This window comes from Tachypleus tridentatus, chromosome 7 (genome assembly GCF_004210375.1).
Source record: "Tachypleus tridentatus isolate NWPU-2018 chromosome 7, ASM421037v1, whole genome shotgun sequence".
Lineage (NCBI taxonomy): Eukaryota > Metazoa > Arthropoda > Merostomata > Xiphosura > Limulidae > Tachypleus > Tachypleus tridentatus.
This window is the reverse complement of record NC_134831.1, coordinates 48,870,674-48,887,599: the sequence shown is the minus strand read 5'-3', so window position 1 is coordinate 48,887,599 and position 16,926 is coordinate 48,870,674. Positions and strand designations below refer to the sequence as shown.

General features: G+C 33.5%; 1 protein-coding gene across 5 annotated transcripts in view; it reads right to left on the bottom strand.

Annotated features, from left to right (window-relative positions):
* Nucleotides 1-16,926, bottom strand: part of LOC143255610 (uncharacterized) — an 84,030-nt gene that overhangs the window by 5,022 nt on the left and 62,082 nt on the right. Inside the window, exon 4 of one of the 5 annotated variants that reach the window (XM_076511507.1) lies at nt 2,739-2,760. The exons of 2 other annotated variants lie outside the window; for them this stretch is intronic. In XM_076511507.1, the coding sequence (XP_076367622.1) occupies nt 2,754-2,760 (7 nt within the window). In that variant the 3' untranslated portion in view covers nt 2,739-2,753. Of the gene's footprint in view, nt 1-2,738; nt 2,761-3,471; nt 3,584-3,616; nt 3,639-16,926 lie in introns of those variants that run through there. 2 more of the 5 variants (XM_076511497.1, XM_076511508.1) reach the window with 2 other exon arrangements.

The window sequence follows — 16,926 nt, the reverse complement described above, 5'->3', positions numbered from 1 at the left end:
ACATTATACTAAGCCGTTTTAGCAACAAAAAAAGGATTAATAAAGAGTTGTTTTAAGCGGATTCTCTTTTCCTTGTAAATCTAACATTCGTGCCTTTTTGTGCACTTTTAGCAGTCAAATAATCTGCTTAATAGCATATATATATTCTAGCCATTAGGATCATTTAGTACCATTTGTCTTTATGGTTTTAAAATGTTGTTTGAGCTGAATCTTTACAATTTGAGATGTTTTTTGTCCGAACATTCCATTGTGGCTCATGATTAAATGTGAATAATTAAAAACTATGGTATAAAGTTAGCAAATATTTTGTATTAATTGGTGTTTATGCTATGTATGTCATACCTGTAATCTTGCAATTGTGTTTAGATCAACTTAATTCATCATCAATTGGAATATACAAGAACTTTGTTGATGAGCGTCTTTCAAGCAATACTTTTTCAAATATGTATTTATTTCCTTATTATTAGTATTTTTGTTTTTATTTTTAAAAAGTATAAATAGCTAAGGCTGAGATTTAGTCATCAAATAACAAATTTATCATTTCATTTAAACAATAATGTGCGTCCTGCTATGGCCAAGTGGGTTAAGGCGTTCGAATCTCCGTCACACCAAATATGTTCGTTCTTTTAGCCGTGGGGGCATTATTATGTGACGGTCAATCCCACTAGTCGTTGGTAAAAGAGTAGCCCAAGAGTTGGCGGTGATGACTAGCTGCCTTCCCTCTAGTCTTACCCTGCTAAAATAGGGATGGCTAACGCAGATAGTCCTCGAGTAGTTTTGCGTGAAATGCAAAATAAATCAAACTAAATTATAATTTAACTTAGTTTTTGGCTATTTGAAATTGTAATATATAAAACATTCATTCCTTATTATGAGATAATATTGTAGAATAATTTATGAATAAAATCTGCCTTATATCAAATAAATTTGGCATATCATTAACATATAATAAAAGCAGCAGTAGTCTCATAACAAAGCCATGAAGAATATTTCTTGCATTTATCAGTTTTTCGAAATATTGTTCGTCGATATTAACTATTAAGCTTCTGTTTCTTTTTTAATAATTTTCCAACCAGTTATATAATTTCAGACTCACTCCAATAGCAAATATGTTTTTAAACAATAATTTATAATTTACTTAACCAAATACTCTTCCCTATCTTATTAAAAAACGTTTGACGTAAAGCTTGGATAACTTGTGTCGTTTTTCCCTTTCGAGAAAGGTCCGGCAAGGTTGTTATGGCACTCGACTCGTAATCTGAGAGTAGCGGGCTCGAATCCCCGTCACACCAAACATGCTCGCCCTTTTTGCCGTGAGGGCGTTATATGTTACAATCAATCCCACTATTCGTTGGTAAAAGAGTAGTCCAAGAGATGTCGGTGGGTGGTAATGATTAGCTGCTTTTCCTCTAGTCTTACACTGTTAAATTAGGGACAGCTAGGGCAGATAGCCCTCGTTTACTTTTGCGTGAAGTTCAAAACAAACCCTTTCGAAAATTATGCTGATATTCAGACAACAAATAATGTTTACTAATAAAATACCAATTCTACTAAACTTACCTTTTCTAATATCTTTGAATTTATTTTACTACCTAGTTACTTAGTAGTGGGTGAAAAACCGTTGGCACCCTCTCATTTTAATGTAGTCTATTTTTATGGAGCCTCATAATGTACTACATGCATAGGTACATAGCAGCGTGCAGGCCGTAGATATATGTTTATGTGATAGGCATGATATAAGTATCGTAGCGATTATTAACTCAGTGTTCCAACAGTATTGATGTTGCATATCACTTGTTTACGTCAGCTTCCCTATCCTTTCGAGCACGACGCTGCTGACAGGATCACAATTTGTTATATTACTGTATGCTCGATTTGGGCCATGTTACACGAACGATTAAAACGTTATACAAACATGTAGGCTGTCTCCCACAACTGAAATCTCTACGCCGTAGTTTAAAAGATAACACCAAGTATAGTTTCAAGCATCAGATCGGCAATCGCAATGAAGCTTGATGGTAAGTGTCGAAGTATAACCAACACTCCTTGATTGTGAATTTTATAGATACTGCAGAGTAGCCATCCTTGAATATGACTATAAGGAGTGGGAGGATCGTACAAGGAGGAGATAATGAAAATGATGGTGAAAGTGAGGCAGAAATTTCATAACTGTGTTTTATTTAGAAAATATTTAGTTTCAGTTGAAGTATACAACAGCACCGGCCTACCAGAGTTTAGGGTCGTCACAGTGGAAGACAATTTAAAAGTGTCACAATCTAAACTCCATGAGAAATAGACGGTGGAAAGTTTAATTAACATAATCCATTCATAATTGTAAATTACCACATTCTCAACTTTGTAGAGTATCGTTCTGAGAGGGCATCTAGCCAGCTGCAGTAAAACCATGACTGACCTGACTATAGTCAGTGGAGAGGAGGAAGAAGTGGAGGGAAATATACAACTGCAAGAAATGCTAAAAACGTTTATTTGTATTCATATGTTAATATATTCTGACACATTTTCACACATTTGCATTGGCTACATATCATGCATCTATACAATATGAAAAATTCATGTGACTATTTACATTTATGGCTTCACAACTTAAAAAAGCTATATATATATATATATAGATAAAAATACTAGCCAACATGGATGCATAGAACTCATGAGGTTACAAAATCCAGTCCACGCATCATTCCATTATAGTTCAGTAGTCTTTCCAATCCAATGTTTACAGACTCCCCACGTAGCTAAAATCTATAAATATAGTAGGTATATATATGTCTTATTTTACAAGCATATATATGTATGTGTGTGTATCATATGATATGTTTGTCAACATGTATCATGATGATTTTATATTCAGTATCACTGTCAGCGACAAAATCGTGACAATGATATCAGGAATGATAGCTATCCAAACTATATGAAGTTAATCCAAATGTTGTCATTGTTTCCCTAGAGAGCATTGTACATCAACTATGTATTTCATTAAACTTAATTGTTTCAAATAGAATAGTATTGCTATTATACATATTTACGGTCCATGATGGACACAAAAATTAAAGAAACAAAATTATTAAAAATTGTTACTTTAAAAAGGTTAAATTGGGCTCATAAAATTACAAAAAAGGTAGATGATTTAAAGTGAAAATATTACAGCTTTTGCACGTGGAGGGATTCGGAGCTTTAGGAAATAATGTCAACATTATGTCTCAAACCTTTAACTTGTTTGTTTACTTTTCTTCCAGTTGAATTACCATTTTCGGTTACTTGTCTTGTTTCTGTAACTTTTTTGAATATCCTTATTCCTCTTTTAGAATTAATAATTTTAAATAGTCTTATGTAAATGGAATAATTGAAATGATTTAGATTTAAGAATAAGCTTTTCAGAGATAATCTGAATACCGATCAAAGTCTTTATTTTTACTAATATATATGTTTGTCTAGAATCAGTCATAAAGAACAAAACTACAGAATGAGCTATCTGTTCTCTGTCCACCATGGGTATCGAAATTCGGTTTCTAGTGATGTGAGTCCGCAGACATACCGCTGTGCCACTGGATGAAGACTATTTTTGCTAGATCATGTCAAAGGAAAGACATCTATGATAATTTCAGAGCATGTCTCATATCCTAAAATAAAAGAACGCTAAATTTGAAGCTATCAGTCGTTCGATAGATATTTTATGGATTTATTTAATAAAAATCCTTCCAAACTAACGAGGATATTATTACCTACAAATGTCACATAGTTAATATTTTTGTCCAAATACAAAAGCTATGGAGAAAGTAAAATGTAAGCAATATTACAAATAATAGGTATTTCTGTTATATTTTCCTTTATTATGTCGAAAGATCTTGAAATAATTTATAGACATAAACCAACAAGATTTGTTACAAAGAACCAACACTTGCTACATCATCTTTACAGAATGATTCAAAAGATTTTATCATTCCGTTTTTCTGAAGTGATCAAATTGTGTTTGAAGCTACACTCTGAAATCTTGATGATTGGAGGTACGTTTTAGAACAGACAGATGATTGCCTACCATTCAACGAATAAGCCTTAACACAATTACGTAAAAAGCACTGGGTGAAATATTGATGATAATTTTGGGCGTATCCATGACCATGAATAGTTTATTGTAGTGAATTCATTACTACACTTTCAACCTCTCTAGCTAGCCTATCACTCAGCAAGCTCTCCCCTAAAATATAGCTTTCTTTCACTACAGGTAAGTGTTTGGGAGTTGCCTTAATTGGAAGAGGTTCACGGTGCTTGACTTCTATCAATCATGAAAATTAAGTGAACGCCCTAATGGTCTATTTTCTTTGAGCAACGCCCTAACTCCTTTAATCATATACTATTAGGCCAGGACAAGTAAGTTGGAAGTTTTTGAATCTTAGTTTTAGCATCAATGATTCTATTAATAACTTTCAAAAATGTAATCGATACCCAGAAAATGTAAAGGAATAGTTAGTGCCTCGTGAAAAATAAATTGCTTAGTTATTAAACATATTCCTGATTACCCTTTTCCATTTTTTTTTTCATTTATGATTTAATAGTTCATTAAGTTCTGTACATAAGCTTATTGTTTTATATTTTACATTACCAAATTATACAAATATATTTTATTTAATCAAAATCAAAGAGTTTTTTATGTGTGTTAGTTTGTTTTTAATACAAGGGAACAATACATCTTGTCTACTGTTTGTCTTCCACAAGGAATCGAATCCGGATTTTAATATTATAAGTTCTCAAGCTCACCGCTGCATTACCGATTCACCTAATGATTTATCTAAAATATTCAACAACAATGTTCAGTAGTAGTCTCTAACTAAAGTGAGAATATAAAAATGAAAAATGATTTAAAAATTATTATTTTTATATTAAATTTATAACACTGCACAACAATTTTTTTTAAAAGTTTTGCTTCCTGAATAATTTTTGCTGATTTTGACAGGTACCCGGTGGGTATGCACAAATATAGTTTTGGTTTTGCTTCATCACGTAGGAACTCTGAGAAATAGACAGTGAACTGTTTACTGGCAATAACGTATTTAATTGCGTTTATGTTTCTAATACGCTATTAAGTTCAACATAATTAAAAGTGTTTTGCTCCTGATTTTCGTTTGTATTCAATGTCCGGTGCATCACGTTGCAGTGTCCAACAGTAGTCAGAAAACATTGATGGATTCCAGTTGCCCTGATATCGTTTTTCCATTGTAGCAATGTCCTGGTGAAACTGAATATTTCGATGAAACGGTACGTGATGTGCAAATTTGGATGTGGTTTTCGTGATCAGCAGCCAAAAATCTATAAGGAACACCCAACAGTGTTCAAGAAGCAAAAGCTTTGTTGTGCAGTGTAATTGGATCTTAAGGTTTGATGTTGTATTATATAAATATATATTTTTTAAAAAGTTAAAATATAAAATTTCTATTTAAAGCTACCTAAAAGGTTTAATTAATAAATACTTTGTTTATCTGTGTTTGGAGGATTGAGTAGCATATTCATTTTGTATATCCTTAACAGTGCACAATAGTATTAATTTTGTATATTCAAACACAGATATTTCACTTTCAATATTTAAAGTTTGTATCATTGTGCACTTGACAAATTTAAAATAGTTTTGACATATTTATTTATTTTCATAAATAAAACAATAACTAAAAAAGGAAAACCGTGTATTATGATTGTAATCTTCACGATGACCACTACCCTAATCGTCTATATAAAGAAACATCAGTATATGTATATATCCGTTCTTTATACTTTTCCACACTTTTTGATCAATCAATAGCAAACGTAACATACTGATAGCGGATGGCACGAAGAAATTTATGAGAGGGGAACTGTCCCTCATCTATTTTCATATCAATAGAATTTTTGAAAACTGTGATTTCCTCTCACTATCTGGCCCACATGGCGAGGTGGGTTAAGGCGTTCGACTCGTAATCTTAGGGTCGCGGGTTCGAATCCCCGTCACACCAAACATGCTTGCCCTTTCAGCCGTGGGAGCGTTATAATGTGAAAGTCAATCCCAATATTCTTTTGTAAAAAAAGTAATCCAAAAGTTGACGGTGGGTGGTGATGACTAGTTGTTTTTCCCCTAGTCCTACACTGCTAAATTAGGGACGGCTAGCGCAGATAGCCCTCGAGTAGCTTCGCGCGAAATTCAAAACAAACCAATCATATCCTTTCAGTATTGGTATCTTTATGGATTTGTATTGCATTTTGAATGTTTATTATTTTGAGGAAAAAAAATATAATTTCTTATCCTTTTTTACAAACGACTTTTTACTTCAACCACTAAAGGATGGGCACTACAGTTCGTTATACATCAGTTTGAAATAAAATAACGTTTGGTTAAACTTGTTCACAATTGTTGGTTTGATTAATGTAATAATATAAGATAATCAACAAAAAATATGCTATCAAATGTTACTTTAAATGTTTACCACTTTAATGCCTTCAAAAAGGGAAATTAATGAGAAGAATTTAGTTTGGTCATTGGGCAAACTTATGCATATCTCATAAATATACATTTATATATAACACATAGAGGGTTATTAATTAGTTTAATAATTGTTCTTCTGTTGGTGTGAAATATAATAAACAGTTTCTCGTTACTTGTGTTGTTATCATATAGATTCTATACTGCATGATTAATTATTACAAGTTCAGAGTTGTGTATTTAAAAACCATTATTTCTTTTTTATTTCGCTCTGCAACTTTATATAGTATTTGAAACTGACACAATATGTCATATTAATGGAAACATTCATAAAACTGTGTACAGATTTAATAAATAAAATAACTTTATCTTGTCCATCGGGATTGTCTGGGCCAATATTCCTCATTTTATGTTCTTTCAAGATATAATTTCATGGACATGTGAACACAGAGCTCCTTTGTATGAGTATGGCGTTTATTTGAGAAAAGTGTTTATATCAGTGTGAATATTTATAATGCTCATCTGAATAGTGTTTCCAAAATCAGAAAATCGACACACGGAATTTACTGATGTGAACATAAACACAAAGTTTATTGTGAAGTATTTCATTTTCTTGCTGACAATTCATGCAAATTTCTTTCCTTTTATCTTAAGATTTTCAGTATAAAAGTAAACTTTAGAAGTATTATTATTTCTGGTGAGCCTACCTTCGAGAACCTAATGATAAAGTTACAGAAATAATACTCAATTTTCTTCTAATTCTTGGTTGTCTAGCGCATAACATCATTAAGAAATACGAAAGGAACCAAATGGATATAGAACAAAAAGGTTGTGTCAGAATTATCAAGAGATGTTATATATCTTTCTAAGTGATATTAATTTCAATAATATTTTTTTCACTATACTTGTGCGACAAACCTGCAAGATATACATACGAAGGGTTGATATGGGCTCCCACAAGAAGGGGCAAGAGGGGGCATTTACTCCATTATATTTTACAAAAAAATGCACATATTATGTAAGCTTGATATCGTAGTTAAACAAAATATGTTTAGTAATTCTTTATTAAAACTGTAAATTTGTCTTTGCACTTAAGCACACATAACACTTATACTTTTAGTCTCTTGAGTTGCACTGTAAAAGGTGATCCCCTACATACATTTTTTGTCCCTCTTGATACTATTTCTGTGGGTGCCCGTGAGGGTTGGATATTTTATAACAAAATAATTTTTGTATCAGAACTACATTTAGACATTATTTGACGTTTATAGATATTATGATGCCACTAAAACATTAATCCATTTTGGGAAATGTATGTAACAGCTCTTTGAGACAGAAAATATTGATATAATCAAATCACAAAAGATGCATTCCGATTGATGATTAATGTTAATTGATGAAAATGTTAAGCATTCTCAGCGGGTGTTGTGTTTGATGCTGGAGTTTGGGCATAGTGTTCACGAAACCCTGACGTTGCTGCAGTATCTCTGTTTCACATTCTAGTTCGTCTTCTTATAGAGCTCCGTCGCGGGTGGGTCAATGGTCACTGAAACTTTTTTTATTCATTATGGATTCTCCAATCTTTGAAAAGATAAAATAACATAGTAAAAATCAGCTAACTAGAAAACGTCCACGCATGGATGACTGTCTTGCACAGTCCCCATCACAGTCAGATTACATACCTCAATTTCTCATTCTTTATTCTTTATCTGAGCAATCCTTAGGACAGATGTCTCTCTTTTTCATTTGAAAGGAACTAAAAGGTCATGCTGGCTCACCCAAGTCAGTCAGGAATTTGCGCTCTCGCAAAATTTTGTTGAAAACATCTACACCATAACACAATGAACATCTCATGAACTCAAAGGTCATTGGAGATATACCCATAGACCTTAATCTCCATGCTACTTTGAATTCCTCAAAAGGAGTTATTGTTGAGAGGGAGATAAAGAATATTTTCGAGTCTGAGATCCTCGATAATTTTTTATAGCCAAGGTATTTCTGCAGTGCACCATATTTACTTTCTTAGAACTATATCCTGCTGGTGTCTGTATCCATCGAATGAAATGGTTTCCACATTATCTTCGTCAATGGTAGAATATGCCTGCCAAAAGGCACGTAAGGCCCTAAACGGGACTGGAATACCTTTCATATGTAACCCACACTTCGAATCACATTGCTATCCAGCAGACCCATGTCCATGCTTGAGAGATAATACGTCAAAGTCAGAATGAATCTTAGATGAACTTCACAACTTCTACATTTGTTTCAAAATCGTTTGAGATAAGGTTCTGAAGGTCAGTGGGCATTATATTTCCCACCCCCTTTTCAATTTTTCTCTATAATGGCTGGAAAGTTGCTGATGACTGGAGTATCATCGATACTCTCAGTGAGAGCTTTTCTCATGCATCTAACACGTTTGTTCTTCCCCTGCCTTCTTGAACATCAACTCTTTGGAAGAGTGATCGCCTCTATCCTTTCTGACCAATCGTCTCTACGACTATAATCATTCATTTACACTGGTGGAACTCAAATTTGCTGCTCATCAATTGGACATGATGATGTTCACTATGAGATGCTGTACCCTCTCTTTCCTACTTCTCTTGCTAGTCTTCTAGTTCTTTTAATCGAATATGACAGGAGAGTGTTTTTCCTGAGGTTTGGGGCTAGTCTATTGTTTTCCCTTTCTGATAGCCTGGGAAAGATCTCAGGATTTCTTCTAATTATCATCCAATTACTTTGACGAGTTGTCTTTGTAAGATCTTAGAGACAATAGTTAAGGGTCGTCATGTTTGGTTCCCTGAATTAAACAACCTACCCTCTCAAAAGGACCACCTAATTCATTTTGAAATATCAATCAGGGAAATCTTTCTCGAGTGGCAACATCTTGTTTACACATTCTTTGATATTGAGAAGGTTTACAACACTATGTGCAGACATGGAATTTTGTAAGACAGCATCAAACCACCTTCAGTCGTTTGTTGAAATGGACCACAGGAAAAAGTTGTACCTTTTTTTTTTTGTAGAAAACAGTTTGCATACACTTTTGATCTCCACCTCGGTGATATTTTTCCTGTGCTTACTGAGACAAAAGATTCTTGAGGATTATCTTTGACCATAAGCTGATTTTCATTCCTCGTATCAAGCAGCTACATGTTAAGTATACCAGAGCACTGAACATCCACCACGTATTCACTTCCTCCTCTTGAGGAGTGGATTAATATTCTGTGCTCAAGACTATCGTGCCTTCATTTGATGCAATCTGGACTATGAATCTTTGGTCTATGGTTCTGTCAGGACCTCGGCCTTGAAGATATTTGGTCCCATTCATCATCTGGGACTTCGGCTACGCACAGGGCTTTTTGCACTTCTCCAGCCCACGGTTTGTACATAGAGTCCCACGAATCCCTTCTTCACCTCTGCCATTTGTAACTTTCTTTGCAGTGTACCATTAAATATCGATCCTTACCACAGCATCTCACCTGGGGTTGTATCTTCCTTCCTCAGTAGGCAATGTTTTCCCAGAATAGACAGTTTGTCATTCTTCCTTTGTATCGAGATTCAAATAGCTAAATTGGGTCTGTCCTTGGATGAAGTTGCTGTCTTTACTGATCAGTCCATTCTGCCATAGTTTATTAACACTCCCATCTGCAACATTTCTTTGAGTCATCTGAGGAAGGTGGATACTCCTGATTGGAAGTACTGTCTTCTATTTGCCGAACACATTTCGAACCATTTTTCCATTTCTGTTTATATGGTGGTTCGAAACCAAGTAATACTGTAGGACCTGCCATGGTTTGTTGTGATTCAGTGGCTGCTCACAAGATCCCCTCTACAGTTTCTATGTTCAATGCCGAGTTGTATCCACCTGAATCGCTTAAAACTTGTACAGTACACAGATTATACTATTTTCAATGACTTTGTTATATATTTATTGTCCCTTAAATCGCTTAGCGTTAGTTCTTACCATGTTCTCCTCGATATTCAACAACAGCTCACCGATTTTTCTCTATATTCTGTTCGTATCCAGTTTATCTAGATACCTGGCCACATCGGTATTCGTGAAAACGAGTTAACTGACACTGCTGCCAAGTCCATCTGCTCTAAAGCCGTCGAAGCCGTTGCCTATCCAGTATACGGGCTACTATCAAATGTAGAAGGCTCAGCTTTGCGTCAGTTGGCAGTCGACTTGGCGTGAGCAATATCGTAACAAGCCGTTTCAGATCAAATCTTCTGTTGGTTTTTTTTTGGCTTTTTTTTGGTAAGGATCAGAAGGAAGAGGTTTCCCTAACTAGGCTACGCATTGGTCGCAGTTTTTTAACTCATTGTTTTCTATTATTTATAACTGATCGACCAGTTTGTGGCCTTTGTGATACTCAAATCACAATAGCTCACGCTTTACACTCGTGCCGTCATTACCACCGTGAGCGACGGCACTATTTTAAACGTGTTTTTTTTTCATAGATTTACCCCTGACGCTGGACAGTGTCATCGGTGATTTTGAAACTGTCTAACTTGCTTGTGTTTTTAAGTTTTTGCGAACCATTGGCTTTTTTTATTATTTTATCTGAATTTTGAGCATTGTTTCGTTTTAATTCTATTTATTTTTACATTTTATAATGCTTTTAGTTTTACGTTTTTTACCGGTTGTTTAATGCAGATAGCCTAGTTGTGCAAACAAAAACCAAAAAAGCAACGAGCTTCCAGCCAAACCTTTCGTTCAACTGTTACATACCACAAGCAGCTGGAGAATAAAATAGTTATTTACACTATTCCATAAAAAGACATACGAACAAGTTGCTAGACTTCTATGTGATCGGGACTATTAAAACGAGCGCCAGAGAACCGTTGCTTCATTAAGTAGTTTAATTATGTAAAACATGCAAGGAGGAGTGGTGTGTTTTTGAGATGATAGCCTCAGATGGGCAATTTTGTAATGGTACAATGTTGCAGAGCTGATGGTAAAATGCACGGTTGTCAGATACAGCAAGAACAGACAAAGCTTCGTGGGCTGTAAAGCCATAGTAAGGCTCGAAAATTGTTTTAATATAATATAATATATTATCGCCAAATGAGTTGTTTTGTTTTTTGAATTTTGCGCAAAGCTACAAGAGGGCTATCTGCGCTAGCCGTCCCTAATTTAGCAGTGTAAGACTATAGGTAAGGCAGCTAGTCATCATCAACCACCGACAACTCTTGGGTTACTCTTTTACCAACGAATAGTGGGATTGACCATCACTTTATATCGTCTCCACGGATGAAATAGCGAGCATGTTTCGCGCGTCAAATGAGAATGAAAAAATCTCTTCCTGCTTATCCAGTTTAAGTTATTTATATGAAATAAAAATCAGTGTCTATAATAACACATTTTCAAACATGAATATAATCATTTCTTGTACTATAACTAATACTCCTCCAGTATAAATATAAATGTTTGAACTATCTCACATTTTACAAAATTTAAAATTCAAAAACAGCTAAAGTAAAATAGGAAAAAAGCATCATTTGAAAACAAGGGTGAAATGTTGTTTTTAAAGTATGCATTTTTTACATTCCATTTTATCTCTTTTTGACTTTTAAATTGCTCCAGTATGTTCTTCTATACATTTCTAACGTTTTCAAGAATGTGTCATTATAGTTAGGTCTAAGAAGATATTTATTTTTCAAATAAAAATATATTTGGATTAGTTTTCAGTGGAATCACTGTAAAACGAATATTAGCTAAACTGTATTGTTTTTAACAAAAACGCTTTAGTAAAATTATGCTGACGCGAAATCAAGAAGTTTCAACAGATAGGTTTAAGTTTATTAATTCGTCGTAGATTAAAAATAAAAACAATAACACTGTTTTTTTTATGAAATTCTCTCAAAACCACACAGTTGTATATCATTATTTTCAAAAATGGTTGTATTTTATTTGTTCATCTAAATGACTCCCAATACGCCCAATGAATTAAACCGGCAAGTGAACTATTCCATAATTCAGAAACAGCCTTTCTTATATTTGAGCCGTATATCGGTTTTGAGTTGCATAACCCACCACTTGAAGCGGCTACTTTTAACCGAATGTTTGAATTAACTGCCACTCTTATAAGTACTAGAGCAGCACATCCTGAATACGACTATCGCTGATAGCGAGTTCGATGCAACAACCACGTAGCAGCTCATTCCAAGAAACATCCCTGATTTTGGTCATAATGACAAAACTCAACATTTGCTACATAATTTTTACTGTACAGAAGTACAGGCGGGTCCAGAACTATAAAGAATAATTTTGTATTCCTGTAATTCAGTATTTTAAATCTTCCTTCGCCCAATACACTTTTGGATAATATATACTATCTCTCGATGGTGATTTTAAAGATTCTTTAATGGTAATTAAAAAGTATAACATCTTATTTATTCCCTTGCGCTTGGTACATATTTACGATAAATCTTGTATTATAGAGAGTACCGATTAATTCAAATGTTATTTCGTAATATTTTAACGCATACATTAATATATATATTTAACAAATTTATGTAAAATCCCGGATAAAATAATTTTGAAATAGTGTTACTCAGGATAGAGATTTTAAAATAAGTTCCACAGCCGAAGGACCAGAGGTAACTTTGGGGTAACAACTACTACGTCAACTAGATCAGCTTATCATGAATGTTGTACTTTTTGTTGTTGTTGTTGTTATTATCAGCTTAAACCTAATGAAAATGTGTGAATAATAAGCAGTTATATCATGCAGTTTGTAAAGTAGATTATTATTTTTAATTCATCTTTTACACCGCACCCCAGTGGCTCAGCGGTATGTCTGCGGACTTACAACGCTAAAAAAACCGGGTTTCGATACCCGTGGTGGGCAGAGCACCGATAGCTCCTTGTGTGGCTTTGTGCTTAATTTAAAACAAACAATCTTTTACACTGTATTGTAAAAAGTATATCAGTACTGCTTTAGAACTGTTACGTATTATAATTTATCTCGGACAAGTTTTTAATTTATTACGTTACGTGCGTTAACTTATTACTAACTCAAATAACTAGAAATTTGCATTTCAACTTAGTGGTTAATTAAAGGTTAAAATGCATTAAGTTTATGTTGTTTGCCAACAAGACTGACACACACAATTTCCTTTTTTAAACACAAATATATTTTAATATACAAATATAAAAATAATAGAATTTACAATAATGGTTATTACTAATAACTATTACAAATCACTGCTTATATACAAGAGTTTTACAAATTTACAAACTGTACTAAGTCTTATATCCGGAGAGAGCCTAGTTGCTTTGCGTCATAAAACACCAAACCACACTTATATCCGGTCTAGAACTGAATATTTTATAGATGGTTCAGATCCACGACGAGCAAATTAATTCCGATTGATATTGTTACGTATCGCCTAACCTAACATTGTCTTTTTCTTGACTGGCCACACACCGACTACAAGCTGGCTTTTTCAGTAAAGATATTTAATGCCCTCGTAGAAATATCAATGTCCGTAGTAATTTACTGACGTTGAACAATTTGTAATGTTCAAAATCTATAACTTTCCTAGTCAAACTCTGCAGTTTTTTATCACTAGACGTTAATAATAATTTTCGCTTCTTAGGCCGATAGCACACTGACTGTAGCTGTCCAATAATATTCTCTTTTTAAAGTGTTACTTTTATACAAATCACCCGAGTCTCTAGAACATTCTCCAATATTCTCTCGCGTTTTTGTCAAACAGTTATTATTGATTTTTACTCTTTCAAAAATTCCCTACAAATTTCGAGAACAGGCGGGAACAGTCAAGAATCTACGTCACATGCAGAAAGGAAAACTGCACTGAAAAAAGCGTAGACATTTAAATGTACAACGGTAAACTCGTTACACCTCATAGAAATTCTAACGTCAAAAGTTAATTCTCTGGAGTTAAACGGTTTGTGATGTTTGAAATCTATAAACATTCCTAGTCAAATTCTGTAGTTTTCTTATTAATAGACATTTGTCATAATTATAGCTTCCGAGGCTTACAGTATACTGAATGTAGTAGGCCTCCATTATTCTTTATATCTCTCTCCCCATGTGTTGCACAATTCTGAAAAAATATAATGAGCACGATGAACAGTTGGAGAACTTAATTTCATAGACAACGCTGGTTCTTAGTAAGTGCGATTAATCCTCACTTTGAATACTTTTCGTATAAATAATTTTGTTCAGAACCACTGTTAATGTATTATTCTGAGACAAAACACAATTTCATATATTTTAAGATTATATCAATTGAACATTAACCTATTTTTATTGGGGTTTGAGTCCTTGTTATACTATCATATAGTAACTTAAATTAATTTATATACAAATTATTATCGTATTTTGATTTTGTATTCCTCCAAACAAGCTTATGTATTTTTTTATACAGCGTCACCATTGTTACTTTTTTATATAACATTGTATGTGTGTGTTTTCTTATAGCAAAGCCACGTTGGGATATAATTTTGTAGCTGTAGTATATATTACTGAGGTCTACAAATTTTTAATTATAAAATAAATATTTACCAAATTATTTTAATATTCAGCTTAACGAAGAGCAGTTACTCGAAATAAATTTATATTTCAGCGTTGTGGTTTTGTAGTGGTTTTATTAGGTTGTCAAGAAATAAATGTCGTTTTGAACTGCGAAGTTTGGAAAAGTATAAACCAGTGCTGTAAAACATGCTTTAATTAAAGTAAGCACCATTTGCTTCAACACACTTTTGCCAAAGTGTAACGATACTATTTATTTCCTTGCTGTAGAAATCAGAATTACTATGGTCAAGAAGCTCCCTGAAAGCTTCTTCTGCAGCTGCCTGGTTTTGAAAGCGTTTATTGTCAAAATGTTGTCAAAGTGCTTAAAGAAATGAAAATCTGTAGGGAAAAGGTTTGGGGAATAAGGTAGATGAGGCAGAAACTCGATTCCTAATTCGTTCAATTTTTGGAGCGTCATCCTTGACAGGTCTTATAACAGCGATTTTGTTGATCTTCAGTCAGCTCATGCGGAACCACTTATCTAACTTTTTGTCTTTCCAGTTGCACTCAGATGACTGGCAATGCTTGATTTCTAAGCTGCTTGTGCCTAGCTTTTTTGCAAACTCACGTACTGTTGTACGAGGGTCTATCTCAACTTCTTCCCTTAATGTGTTTTCATCTAAGGATGGCTTCCTTCCGCGATATTCATGGTCTTCAAGACTTTCATCTCCATGTCGAAACCTTTGAAACCAACGCTAAATTATACGTTCAGTTGCAAATCTATGGCCGAATGCCTGGTTGATGTTCCGTGTAGTTTCGAAAGCTTTTCGTCCAAGTTTGAAGTCGAAGAGGAAAATCAAACAAAATTCCTTCTTGTCCATGCTGCCTTAATAGTTGCGAAACTAACTCTGAGTAAAGTTGAAACAGTAGACAATTAAGACACCTTGCAAACGCAACGATAAGTTATTCAGTATTCAGTTTTTAAATGTCATCGTGATAACTCCGAAATTTATTTCTGGACAACCTCATATTTCATCCCTCTCTTATTTCTCACCCTTGTACAGATTCTTGCTCTTCTGCATATAATTGTCACTTAATACAGGCCTAAGTAATAAACTTTTCATGCAGTATATATATTTATGAGGATATTTTAGGGGACATTTTTGCATTTTGTGTCAAATAACAAACCTATTTGTACTTCTAATTCAGTCTTATTTTTTATTTACTTGTTACCTAAACGTTTTAGTTATTAACTTAATTTTTTTATCTTCTGAATTTCAGATATTCGTAAGTACTATTATAAAAATTTTAAAGTTTCAGGTGAAATGATCTTACTTCTTCTAAATAGTGTGACTTTCATTATTGAAATAGACATGCCATTTCATACCATAATATTAAATCTGAGAAGGATAATGATATATATATATATATAAGTTACGATAAAAACAGCGGAGAATAATGGATAGTAAGGAGATATTCTCTTATGTTGCTTGATTGTAAACATGCTTTATTGACTAATTAGTATATCATATAGTCTGATTAGGAGGAATAAATTGGCTCTGTTCCTGGCAAGCATACAAATCAAACATATATTACGCATGAAATAATAATCTATTATACGTAACTATATAACGTTCTACTGATTTTCATAAGCCAGAATATATGTTATTATACTTGTTTATCTACATAGTGAATAAGACATCGCTAATTAAAGCTCTTTAAAAATCCGCCTAGTTTGATATATTTTGTAATTACAGCTTCAATTTACGATTTACGTAGATACAATATTCTACGGAATATTTTCTAATTATAAAACTCCTCTCTTTAAGGTTACCAAATTCGAAAGAAGACACCAGGAAAATATGATTATTCTATCTTCCAGAAAAATAAACGCATAAAAATATATATTTCTAAGTTCGTTTTATGAATGCTGCTGAAAATATAATTCTATGTAAGTTACTAACACACGATACATCA